Here is a 13571-nt window from a genome sequence, read left to right as displayed (position 1 = left end):
GGTTGAAGGATTAGGAAGCTGTATCTGCCACTGTAACACCAACATCCACAGCCAGTAACTTAATCCGTTTATTTCTGTATTCTGATAAAAATAGGTATTAACTATTGGACACAAAGAGACAGGCTGCACCATCAACATGGCTTCTCACTCAGTGAATCCACCTTATTTTTTGGAAGTTTGGTTTGGTTCTTTTATTAAGATTCTATAGAGGAAAAAACAGTCAAACTGTTATGGAGTGTCTAATTTAAGAATTGGGGGCCGTTTACATGACAATGTTTTCAAATGAAAAACGGAAAAGTTTGGTTTTGGGGATCCATTTACTGCTCAGAGCCACAAATTGCCCAAATAGGTCTAAATACATAAGATTACTGTGGAGAGGTTAAATGGATAGTTGTGTTGATGGAAAGCAGTGGCATCCAAATAAACCACTGACACTGTTATTGTGTGGCTTGGACCTGTCTGCTGTCACATGTTGTTTTCATCCTTTGTGAAGCCTTCCTCTATCTAAATACTGCAGGCTAATGAGCTAGTTTCCGGAAATAGACAGGTGATTAGTGCAGCAGTCCTGTAAGCATGAGGCAGAGCAGAGATAGTTAATGCTATAAGCTAAACTGTGGGAAGAGGTGCGCGCTCACAGGACAACTGTGTTAATGCGGTCGGTGTCATGGCCAGGAACGAGCCACAGGTCAAGAATGAGACTGCTGTTTGGTGTCGCTCAGGCTGGGACATGAAAATGAGATGTGGGGCCACGAAACAGCGCAAATCTGCACCAAGATCAGTGATTTGAAGAGGAGTGTGCCCTTTATGGACAAGGTCAGATCTGAATCTTGATATAATCTTGTCTTTTTAGTGTTTTATATTTTACTATAGGTGGTTTTTTTTTTTTTTTTTTTGGACCTAAAACAACAATTTTAATCAGTTTTATAGGATGTTTCTTTTGTTTTATTGCCTGAAAAGTACAAAATTTGACCTGCTGTTTTGGGCAAATTGTACTCTCATAGTTTTCATACCGATGCGTGATTGGGTGATATATTTATTGCTTCAAATTCATCCTGTTGCCTAGAATAGACATTTGTTCTCCAGTAAAAGTGCAAGCATGCACTTATGATTTACATGTTCTTCAAAAATCTAGTTCAGTTTATTATCTGTGGTGATAACTCATGCTTGTAGCTGCTATAAATTTTTTTTTTGTTATCTGCCAGTTTCTGATTAAAAAGCTAAGAGACCATTTTACCTAATATTAAGTGCACAAAACAATCGCAGCGAATCTTCAGTTTATTCCCAAGCTTCACCCAGTGACCCGTTAGCCTCACTGTGTGGTCTCCTGCATTTTGTCCCTCAGGATTCGCAGTGCAAAGTGGGCTGAATCACGCTGGGAAAGGATTACAATTATATGCTCGATGGCTTTCTGTTCACTCATACATACGCAGGGGGTTACACAGGAACTCACACAAACAAGAGCAAAACCCACAGAGTCAACCGCCTGCTGAAGATCTGTTCCTTATTCTTGGTCAAAAGTTTGTTTTTTGCCCGAGTTTCTGATTGTAAATAGTCACAGGAGAGACAGATCAATAATTTGTACTTTAAAAAAAAAAACATTTGTAGAACAAGTTGTTCAGTTGATTTTTGCAAGGGTGTGTGCGGAGCAATACAAAACGACGGGGAAGACTGTTGACATGCCCTGCTGGATTAACAGCAGGAGAGAGCCGGACTCTTACATAATCAGTGGAGGTTGCAGGAAAAGGAGGGGGAAAGGAGCTCCTTCCAAAAACAAGTTTTGGCAAAGTGTCCTAAATTTCCATCCATCTTTCTTCCGGTTGAGATATTTTTTCTTGCTGACTTTAAGTGGGATGTCATCAATATAATGACAAGAGTGCTGTGTGGAGGACGGATTAAGAGGCCGGACAGAGCAGGTTGCAAGATGTGTTCCTTCGACTGAATAAAACGGGACACAAGAAATCCAAACAAATCATCAAACTGGAACACAGAGCGGAACCCAGGGAAACCCGTAAATCACAGACAAACCGGAAACATGACAAGAAAATGGAGGCCCAACCTATACTGCTGTCACCAGATGAAGACAGTCACCCACACAGTGAAACACATCAGGGCATTGAACGGCAATCAGACATGAGGAGCAGAAATCAAGGAGCCTGAGAAGACAGACAACACAGATAATGTGCACTGTGACGGGGGGGGGGGGAGAAGATATTTTTAACCCAACTGCTGTAAAGTTACAATAGGTTTCTTTCTAAAAACCTGATTGAGTTGCACAAAAGTTTGCGCTGAAACAAGACGGCAGTTCCATCTCCAGTCTACTTTCATTGACAGTTCTGCAGGTCGCCTGTAATTTCTGGCTGTTCTGTGTCTACGCTGACATGCCCAGCCCATTCTCTTGGATGATAATGAATCAAATTAAGTCATTACACTTCGTGTTGTCATAGCTGCTTCTTGGATCCTGCGAGCAGAGTCAGTAGAGCCATTAGCGCTGAAATTACGGTTAATTATTTAATTCGCTCCAAGTGATGAATGACACTGTTGTGTAGTGTGCTGTCTGTGTTTGGAGAGTACAGCATCAGTGCAAACAGGAGTGTCATTATGAGCGAATTAAATGAAGGTGGCTGGATCCTGATTGTTATCGGGATAACACGTTTGGGTGCAGCCCTATTCAAAGAGAAACAAAAGGTCTCCATTTTCGAACTCCCACTTCATCCTGTCTGTCACACTGCATGAAAGCTATCACCATCGTCCATTTAGCTGTTTCTACTATGTTTGTAGTTTCCAAACCTTTTATTCTGTGGAGACTCTTGAATGCATTGATTATTCTATGTACATTTTAGCAATATTTTATCATAAATAGTTATTCAAACAAGCATTCAAAACAAATTAAGGCCCATATTTGCATGCATGCTGAGTGTCCACCAGCAAAGGCACTACTTTGAAAGCTGTAAGATCTTTGTAAGTCTTTGGCTCAATAATGAGGTTTTTGCTGTGAACCTACAACTACAACTACCTGGAAATACAACTTTAAAGCTTTATTGGATGGGTATGGGAATATTTATTTTGCAATCCAACTTGTCCACATCAGTCAGGATTATTCAACAGCTAATAATCTAACACAGAAGTGCCTTTAAATCACCTTCTTCTTGAACTTACACTCCAAATAATCAGCGACACTTTGCTTCTGTTAGTTTAAGAAGAACTTTGCACAGGGCTCTTAAATAGTCTTTATTTTGCACCAGTGACCGACTCCCTGTACACGAAGCATCACCGAGTACTCACATAGTGCACCATTTTACCGGGCGCCCGGCCCAGCAGAGTACAGTTTGTTTTACTTTCACAGTATGAAATATTATTGCACTGAGAGGGCGCTGCACCGAAGCTCTACAATCACTGCCTTTCACTCTCAGGACACAAGGAATAACGGGCAGCTGTTCTGCGTTACGCTGAGACCATGTCCTCCTCTGTACTTGCACCAGGAGTGTTAATCTGGATGTCTGTCCTGTGCTTAGAGAGCGTTGTGTACACAAGCAGTCACACTCCCTGACTGCAGACCCTTTCTTTTTAAGAGGCCTCATCTGTGAGCATGTAGGGTGCGTGTGTGTGTGTGTGTGTGTGTGTGTGTGTGTGTGTGTGTAGTGGAGTGTAGCATTAGTATTCAAGCTGTGGAATCGAGCTGGAGCTCCTGTGGGGGCCTTTTGTTGTCGTTCCATGAGGGAGTCCAAGGAGGTCTGAGCTGTGTGTGTGTGAGCGGCGTCATGAGAACATTGGAGAAGGGTCCCAGATAGTTACCGTGAGTCCAGACATGCCGCACATTCCTCTGTCACACTTACAGCTCAAGAAGGATTTGAACATGATCCCACTGCAGTGGGTTGCTGAAAATCGCCTTTCTTATTCTTTCAGAGTACGCCGTCACAATGATTGCGGGCTTTTTTTTTTTCTATTTAGAGTTTTATTTTGGTGCGATACGGCTCTGACTTGAGCAAGACTGCTTCATTGCTACTGTCGGACTTGGCTGTTTCCTTTCAGATTATTTATTTAGCAAAAATAGACCTTGTTGACCTTTCCCGCCATGTCTCCAATAGGTTATAATTCTGTGTCTGTGTATGCTTTTGTGCACGTGGTCTTTAGTTTTCAGTGTGTTTCCTGTGTTCATGGCCATTTCCATGGATACAAGTTAGGAAAGCTTCCCGGTTTCCTGTTTAGATGACCTGGGAGCTGTGATAGGCTTTCATCCAATCAGTTGCTTCCTTTCACCTTGCTGGATTGTTCACTTTTTTTTTTTTTTTTTTTTTTTTTTTTTTTAAGATTCAAGTGTTCTCTGCCCATATTTTATTGTTTTGTCACAGTCTCAGTATAGATTGTGACATTTCCCTCAGTTATTAAAGGATGTTGCTGTCATTGGCTGCCTTCGACAGAATTTTATAGCCGGGGTTTGGGGAATGCTGTGCACAGTTGCATTTGCACGAGACAGACGTCATAACAGCCACACATTACAACTGATGACTGAAGCTTTCCCCCTCCCGGCACACATCATCGTAAACCTTCCCTTCCTGTCCTGGAAACGTCTGATGTCTCCTAAATATCCACCGAAATAACTCTTTAAATAAACCTACAGCTTTTCCAACCTCAGAGATGGAGAGTTTCCACTTCCACCTTTCTCTTCTTACTCCTTGTCACCCACAAGGCTAAGTGAGTTCAAACTTATTCCACTGGACTCAGATTTTACATTGAAGCTTCAGTAAGTTGATGAACTACATTGAGTCTGAATCCAGAGAGCTAAATCTGGGCCGTTTTCTTTCATCCTCACAGAATGTGTTAAAAGTTAGCCGTCTGATTGCCTGCCCGCGTATCCTTCATACGATAGGGGTTGACATTCGAGCTTCCCGGACACGCTGCTCTTGTAAAGTGTGTCATTCACTGCAATCCTGATCAATCTCGATCAGCTTTCATGACATAAGTTTGCTCAGAGCAGTGTCTTTATTGACTTGATGCCGCTGACCCAGTTGCACTTGTTCAGAATCAGACACACATGCCAAGTATCGCACATGCTCCTGCTGACTTTCTCTTCATCTCTTTGCCTTTTCATCTTTTGTGTTTTTGTAGCTCCTGGACTCACTGCTAGGTAATGGGCTCATCCCTCTGTAAACACAGTAATGGCCATCATGCTGTCTTTTGTGCATTCAAAGCCACCCTGGAACTGAAAATCCCAGTGGACGCGTGATAATTGGGTTACTGTCCCAATTTCCCGTGACCGATTTCTCCTCATCAGATGGCTGAGAGTTATTTCTAGCCCTGGGAACTCACTCATCATTTCAATCAGGGGCAGTGGAATCAAGAATTTGAGCACAGCGGCTCACGTTTATAGGAAACAGTGTGAGTGGGAGGCGCTGAGTGCAGCCTGTCACTCAGTCTGTGGCTCTCTTTTCAGGATAACCGGTCTGACCTTTGGACCACCCAGCTGTTTTCCAGAAAAATCCTCGATCCCCCTCACTTTATATTGATATACAAGAAAATCATGGACATTCAATCTAAAGTTATAACACAGATGGTTTGCGGTCTGGATTGGAAGAAAAATCCCATAAAACTTATTTTTCTTTGAAGTCTGTTTCATTTTTTTCCCCACTCGCTCTAGAAGGTGGTATTTCAGAGCTGGAAATCACAGAAGACGACTGTTTGGGCTCCCTGTGGCTGCATGTGTAAAACATCTGGTTCAGTTTCTCGTCATTGACACAAGGTTAAGTTTTGAACAGAGAAGAAGAAAGTAGGTAATTAGAGCAAATATAAAAACCGGACTGGAGGGAATCTATCATTCTGTCACATGCTGCTCTAAACCCGTTGGAACCGAAGCGCCTCTCTTGTTCTGCCGTCCTCCGTCGTTTAACGGCCGCTGACACAATATTGCTAATTGCTCTTGTAACCTGGAGGAAAGTGTTTCCAGTTCCACCGCTTCTCCTGCTGCCGTGTGTGAGCAGAGAAAGTGAACCATGACTCAGCTGAGCTCTGGTTTCTAGTGGCCCGATCCTGTGACCTAACACACACACATACGCACACACACACACACAGTGCCAGTAGACACATGAATAGCCTCATGGTTAATCTCTACCCGTCCCATTGGCCAGCTTTCTTATGGCCTCTTTGTGCTGTACATGATTGCTCTTGTATCATGTTCCACGTTACACATGTAGCCTCCTCACAGTGAAATCAGCCTTGGTAAGGGAGTCATTTTTCATCCATTGATGATTCAGATTCAGGACAGATTTCACACAAGGTTTTCAAGTGACAATGCAAAATCTTTGCATGTTGGGCGTTCATTTACACGGCAGGCGGTGCTTGGATTCACTGAAAACGCAACTTTCTGGAAACGCTTCTCAAAGTGGAACTTTTGAAAAACCCTCTGACTCCACCGCCGTGTGGACAGTGGAAATGCTGCTCAGGCGCATGCACACCGTGACTGTAGGAAATTGTTTTTCTGCGCGTGCATGAGTCGATGGACAATAATAAAAGTTGTGTAATAACACTGTAAAAAGTTGTACTCAATAATCTGAACCATAAATATCCATGAGACAGAGTTACGAATTCATTTTGGCTTTAACTTATAATACAGAACATCAAGTCTCGAAAGCTTTGAGGCAGAGTGATGCAGAAAGTTTCATTTCACGTACGTTTTATTAATAGGTGAATACAGCTTCATATGAGACTGAGTCAATGGCCTCGCTCCGACGATGACAGAAGAAAATACCATTCCCCTCTTATCGCCCCCTCCCGTTCCTTCAGTCATCATCTCTTCATCATCGCCTCTCTCGATCCGGCCGGCTCACCGACAGGAGCTGGAGGTTAAAGGGAGAGAAAGAGAGAGGTTACACAGGAAGGGAGGAGGCGCAGGGTGGAAGTTTTTGGCGTGTGTGTGTGTGTGTGAGTGTGTTTTCGCGTCTACGAGGGCTTGCACAGAAGGAGTCTTTGTGCGTGAGGGCATCTAGAGAAACACACACACACACACACGCACACACCAGCCCATGACATCACAGCTCACCGTGCAGCCGGCAGGAATGCTACTGAGAAAGGAGAGGCTTTGTGGAGGAGAGGAAAGAGATGGGAGGGGAGGAAAAGGAGGAGAAGAAGGAGAGGAAAAGGCTTGGCCAGGGAAAAGTCCGGCACTCCCACTTTCTGGAACGGGACGGCACGCAGAAACAGAGCTGGAAAGGAAAAGCTCGAGAAGGGAAGACACGCGGATGGTAGAAATTAATGTTATTTTTGATTTGGACTGCCACAGCATGGATCTACATTCTTTATTAAATTAAACTGATCCACTTAAACACGTAAGAACAGCAGGTGAGTGGTAAGCTTATTTTTGTTGTAATACAATTTGGTTGATTTTTTTTTTAGTAGTTTTTAAACTGAAATATCAATTGGAGTAAGTTTTATTCCATGAGGGGAAACATGGAGATGTGGAAATGCCACCTATGGTTGAGATATTCCTGCTTGTTTCACCAAACTACGGCACTCTGTCCTGCCCATTCCCCTGCTCCGACCTGATGTTAATCTCAGCTGCCTCTCACAAGTAACCCACCTGTTCCATCCGTGGCTTTTGCCACCTAAACCCCTGATTTATGCAGCCACTGAGGCGTCCGTCATCATTGTTTTGGATCTCCCATGTGTCGCCTTGAGGGGCAACTGGATAGTGCTGTTTGGCCTTGCGTTTGGATACGAGAGCACAGCAGCAGCAGCAGCAGGAGGCTCCTGTTACTACATGGGATTAGTTTCAGCCAGGAAACAGAGCAGGGTCATAGTATACTGGAGTGTGTGTGTGTGTGTGTGTGTGTGTCAGTGTGTGTATTCGTACATCATCACCACCGAAGCGTGTGCTATAAACGGGCCCGTCTGAGATGTGACGTTGTAATTCACTGGAAATGCATTTGCGGGGTGAAATGTCGTGGTCTAACTTCCAGTCAGGATGTATCAGAGGGGACGCCGGACCCCTCCCTCCCTTCAGTGTCTCGGGCAAAACACGAGTGTGTGTTGGAGAGGTTTGTGCATGACAGTCACAGCGTAAGCGTTTCCAGATGTTAGAGACGCCGGCAGTCAGAAGATGAGACAGCATCTGGAATACTGACGCTCAGCTGACTCACACAGACCTATGAAGGACTCCCTGCTGGATTTACTCGCCATAAGACTGCATCACACACACACACACACACACACACACACACACACACACACACACACATATGAGCACACACTTTTCTCCATTAGTCGGACGGAGGGGTGTTCAGCGTCCCTCATCACGTCTATTAGAGCCGCAGCCTTGAGGGCAGTGCAGCTATGCCTGGAATGTAAAGTCCACCTCGATGTAAGTCGGATACACACACACCTGCTGCATGCATGCACTGCTGCACAATAACAGTCACACACTCTCTTTCATGTCCGCAGCAGAAATGTGTTGAAAATGAGACATTCCTGTATTGTATTGCTGTTTTCCTGAGGCAAGTAACAGGATATCCTCCCCCTCTGTACCGTCCTGGCCGCTGGACACACACACTCCTACACACACATACACACTCACACATTCCTGCACGTGCACATATACACCAAGTACAGTGCCTGAGATAATAGTCAGAAAGCCTCATGTGAGTGGGGGTGTAAATAGAAATGACGCTCGGTCCTCATGCTCACCAGCTTCATTAACAGGGTGAGAGGAAGACTGCTGACAGGGGGAGCGTGGAGAAGATGAGATGAAAACAAACAGACTGGAGGAGGATAGAAGGAAACAGCGAAAGAGAACAGCACTTTCAAACTTTCTGTGTTCTAATCATGAGTTGAAATTTCTATTTATGGCTTCAGGAAGCGAAGGCATGTTTGGATATTGTGATACTGTGTTACAGGAAGAAACATTTTAAACTATGAAACTATGATATGAGCAGATGTTGAATGCCAGATTGTGTTCAGACTTGAGATATCAGGATAATTAGATATTGACATAACTTTCATGTAAAGCAAATGTTTGATAACAGATTTGATGTTGTCATGATGTAGTGTTTTTTTACAGTATACTCATAGTGTTCATTTATCACAAGTCCTATGGCAATACACTATCACCTGTCACATGTCAAACTAATGTCCTGTATCCCTAATATTGGCTCGGAGTTCAGATATATATTGGATTTCATGTAGGTTTGATGGTAGTTTAGATTTCAGACATTATGAAAATAAATTAGATAGTGTTTTATTATGTTTCCTGTCCTACTACTGTGATGTAGGATTAGATATCAGATTTGATGTTACAGATTGTAATGCAGAAATATCCAAGAAAGCTATAGAATTTGTAAGACTACATCAATAATTAAAACAGCTGCCTTTTCCTGTAGTATCACACTGAAGGTTTTTACTCAGCATATGAGTAACTTAACTTAGCAAGCCCAGCTTGGACATTCCTACTACTGATTGATATTTATCAAAAAAATCTTCATAGCGTTGTAATTTTCAGGATATTTCTGGGTGATTTTGCCAAAGATATCTCAGCCTGAGAAAATGAAAGTACCGGTAATCACTGTGAAAGATAGCACAGTGAAAAGAAATTGTTTCATTCACACCATTGGTAATAATATGAAACCACTCCTAAGTGTCCAGTTCTGTTCCATTAATAACGCGTTCACTTTGTATTTCCCACATTGTGGCTCGGCAGACTGCATAAAGTAAAGAATTTGCATGTGACTGAGTCAGACAGGTCACCAACATGCCCTCAAAGAACTCTCTCTCCCTCCGAGGACAGAGGAGGACTAATGAAGAGACAGCGAGGAGGGAAGAGGGAGTGGAGAGGACATGGTTATTACTTCATTACCAGACAGAAGGAGGCCTTTTGAAAAACAGACGCAGGCTGTTTTAATCTTCCACGTGACTGCGCTGACCACTGTTTCTGCATCCGAACAATCCCAGGGAGGAAGCGGAGAGGAAGGAAAACACGGAGAAATGTTTTGTGAAAAGGAAGACAGGGGGCAGGGAGGGGGTGAAGGAGAAGAAGAAAACTGAAACGGAGTGAAATCTGGGTGGAGAAATGTATTTTTCAAGCCGTTAAGTGCGAACCAGATTCTGAAAAATATCGTTTGTCATTGATCTGCGTCTGACATGTAAGCGGTCATCAAACAGCAGCGACCTCTTCATTAAGAATGCGTGTGTGTGTTTTCTGAACAGAGAACCAATTGACTGAAGTGATCCTTATTTCATGTCCTGACATGTTACCCCGAAAGCGGTCCGCATCGCCTCGAGGAGATAACCACATCCTCTGGCGTAGGAAGGCAGTTGTTGGTGTTCGAGACAAGGAGAGAGGTCAACGAGGTGAATGAGTGCGTCTCGCAGCTCTCTGTGATGGAAGGTCACAGGTCTGATCGTTTGGGATCCGCTTCCCTGAATAAATCAGCTGCTCTGTGAAGTTAATGTGCGTGGCTGAAAAACATTTAGTTCAGAAACCACCCCGGTGATTAATGCAGCACTGCAGTGTTAAATCAACTGACTATTACCGAACAGAGGCGTGACATGCTTTCAGCCTTGATGTAATGGCTGCATTAAGAAAGTGATATCACAGTCTAATTTAAAACCGGTGTGGACTGGCATTGCACTCTGTGTTTTATGGAAGTTATTTAGTGAGACAGAGGAGATCAGTTGAAAAACCTTGGGTCTGAGCTGAGTTGTCAATCATGTTGAATAATTTGAAGCAACCTAATTTAAATCAGACCTGAGAAAAGGTTGAGAGGCTTTTGAAAGTTTCTGTTTTTCAAAGTTAGCAGGAATCACTGTCCTTGTCAGTGTTCGGCTTTGCTTTCATATATGTGAGCCTCATTGACTGACTTAAAACATTTTTTTATGTGCTGACAACCACTGAAAATCTTGAGCAAAGCACTGAACTGTAAACTCCTCAGATATCTCGCTCCCTGGAAAGAACAGACTTAAATTTGTTTCAAATTGTTTCTGTCATTTTTTTGTTGCAACAATATTTCTTGACTTCAACGCTCTCGCCTTTAGAAAGCTTCTTAATTTCTTTTTAAATGGCACCACCTTTCTTTTCCCATCTAAATCTAAATGAAGACTGTAACCACGTAGACATACTGCGAATGTTCTTACATTTCTTTTAAATTCTCAAGATTTACTGTCCTGTGGTGACAATAGATTCAGAGTCAGTTCTTCAATCAAGAGCACTACATACTACATACTACCAAGTTTTTGTTCCCTTCTAGCAGCAGCAGCCTGTGACGTGGCGCCCCCCAGTTGTGGATACAATTTACTGCAGTTTGCTGCTGCAGAGGTTTGCCTCAGTGCCGTACTGCTGCAATGCAGACAGATTTATGTGTGAGAGGTTGAAATAGGATTGAATCACTCTCATTTATCACTCGATACAGACTACTAATTATGAGAAATGAATTAATCAACAAAACCTCTAACAGACATTGTTTGTTGTTTGTTTGTTGACAGAAGTCGTGGCGGGCGGCAGATGATGTCAGTGACTCAGCCCCTCGAGAGCGAGCCCTAAAAAGCGTCAGTTTCCAGGAATCGGTCAGCGTCATCACCGACAGGCCCGTCAGCATGGAGCTGGAGAGCCAGCAGATCCAACATGGCCGCCTCGGCAGCCCCAACAGTGCAGTTCTTGTCAAGGCGGAGGGATCCGACAGCGAGGTGGTGCAGGTGTGCTGCAAGATCATCCCAAATGTAACCAATGTAAAGGAGTGCTTATGGATAGGAATGTGTCTTTACAGTAGCTCCCTTGTCTGCTTTCGCCACAGGAGATCCGCTACCTGGACCAGGTGTTGGACGCGGCGTCGGACGCCCCCACCAACGGGAGCTCCCCGCTGTCGGAGCACGTCAGGGCGATCAGCGTCGGCGGGGCGTCTCCCTCGGTCTCCGTCTCGGCCCACCCTGCGGTCGGCCACCAGCCGATCGTCGTGGAGGGACAGAAGCAGACGACGTTCCTCCATCAGGACGGGTCGGCCCCGAGGACCAACGGCCACGTGCCGGGGGAGGAGTCGGCCAGCAGCAGGGCCAAGTTTGAGCTGCGAGCGTTTCACGAGGAGAAGCGCCCGGCGAAGCTGTTCTCCCCCGGAGAGGAGCAGCAGGTCAGGGTGACGAGGAGGCGGCCCTCAGAGGAGGTACAAGCTTCTTTGATAACGATGAAACAATATACACTGGCCACACAACACAATTAAATTGTCCAGAAATGAACATTTTCTGTAAATATATTAGCTGCTAAGTCAAACTGAGCTTCTACCCTGAAGTCAGAACGACCTGATTTCACAGTTTCTTAAAGAGTATACTAATAGTTGAAGCCCAAGAGCTTTACTTTTGGAGATTAGTTAATCTTGATAAGCAAATTAGGATGGTAACATGTGAGAATCCCCAGGACGTTGTCTAAAAATCAAGACTATAGATTGAAATCTCGAAGTGTTGTGCATGACTGACATTTTGCAATGTAATATAGTTGTGCAAGTCTTCAGATGAAATCATGAAATTTGGTTTCAGAAGGACTTTTGCAATTTCACTTGTGTGCTAACGGTGAGTAACAGAGCACATGATGGCACAGCAATAACCAAAGGTCACCTGGGGTCATCTTTGGGCTAAAAGTAATGAAGCAGGTCTGACAGCAAGAAAATACAACTGACTCAGCTGCACACACGGAAGAAGGCTTTGATTTCTCAATTCTTCATTTTTTGATCTAGTGACGCTCTTCCTGCTTAGACATCAGAATTACATTTGACAGAGACTCTGGAAAGCAGGGATTGAGAAACGATCCATTGCTTTCTCTCAGAGTGTTTCTGTTTTTATCTTCACTGTAAAGTTTTGACAAAGATGGTTCTTAGTCTCTCTGGAAAGGAGCTTGGAACCAGTGCTTCACGACACCCGCATGTGATGAATGTGTCTGAAAGGCAACAAGCTGCTCTTTACAATCACATATGTGGGTGTGAAAAACTACAACAGCACCTGCTAGCGCTTCCACGTGAAAACTACATTGTTTTCAGTATTTGTTGTTTCTCTCTCGTTTTCAAGGCGCTGCTGAATTAAAATGAGACTTTGTTGTATAAACAGAGCCTAAATCATACAAGATAGCAGCTCTCTGGGAAAAAACATTCCACTCCACTTGTTCAGAATATCACCTTTCAGCAGGCCTCATTAGGATATACGAGCAGTTTTGTATTGTAATTTGTTTTTCCTGCCAGGTTCAAGAGTTGGAGCGTGAGCGTCAGGAACTGATCCGAGACCAGGCAGTGAAGAAAAACCCCGGGATCGCCCAGCGCTGGTGGAACCCCCCTCAGGAGGTAACACTCCTGTTGAGGTCTTATTTACTATTTCAAGATTTGTTGACTTGTGACAAACCGGCTGACGTGCTGGGTTCACTCATGCCAGGTCCCACTGGAAGAACAGCTGGATGCAGAGCAGCTGGAGTCTCTGAGGAAGTACCAAGAGAGGAAACAGCAGAAACAGAGCTACTCCTACGCATACACACAGGTAACACACACTAGTAAACACACACGCAAGGCTATATCCCATCCACTTATTTCATGTTTCAAGCACTTTTTTTTTCTTAATCT

At 44.0% G+C, this 13571-nt stretch overlaps 1 protein-coding gene across 2 annotated transcripts in view; it reads left to right on the top strand.

Moving 5' to 3' along the window:
• The window catches only part of palm2akap2 (PALM2 and AKAP2 fusion), a 92080-nt gene that overhangs the window by 72983 nt on the left and 5526 nt on the right, over window positions 1-13571 (top strand). For both annotated transcript variants that reach the window (XM_030084204.1, XM_030084203.1), the window contains exons 10-13: window positions 11464-11673; window positions 11772-12134; window positions 13200-13298; window positions 13387-13488. In XM_030084204.1, the coding sequence (XP_029940064.1) occupies window positions 11464-11673; window positions 11772-12134; window positions 13200-13298; window positions 13387-13488 (774 nt within the window). The remainder of the gene's footprint in view (window positions 1-11463; window positions 11674-11771; window positions 12135-13199; window positions 13299-13386; window positions 13489-13571) is intronic.

This window comes from Salarias fasciatus (assembly GCF_902148845.1).
Source record: "Salarias fasciatus chromosome 7 unlocalized genomic scaffold, fSalaFa1.1 super_scaffold_4, whole genome shotgun sequence".
NCBI classification, from domain to species: domain Eukaryota; kingdom Metazoa; phylum Chordata; class Actinopteri; order Blenniiformes; family Blenniidae; genus Salarias; species Salarias fasciatus.
This window is presented reverse-complemented; position numbering and strand designations above follow the sequence as displayed.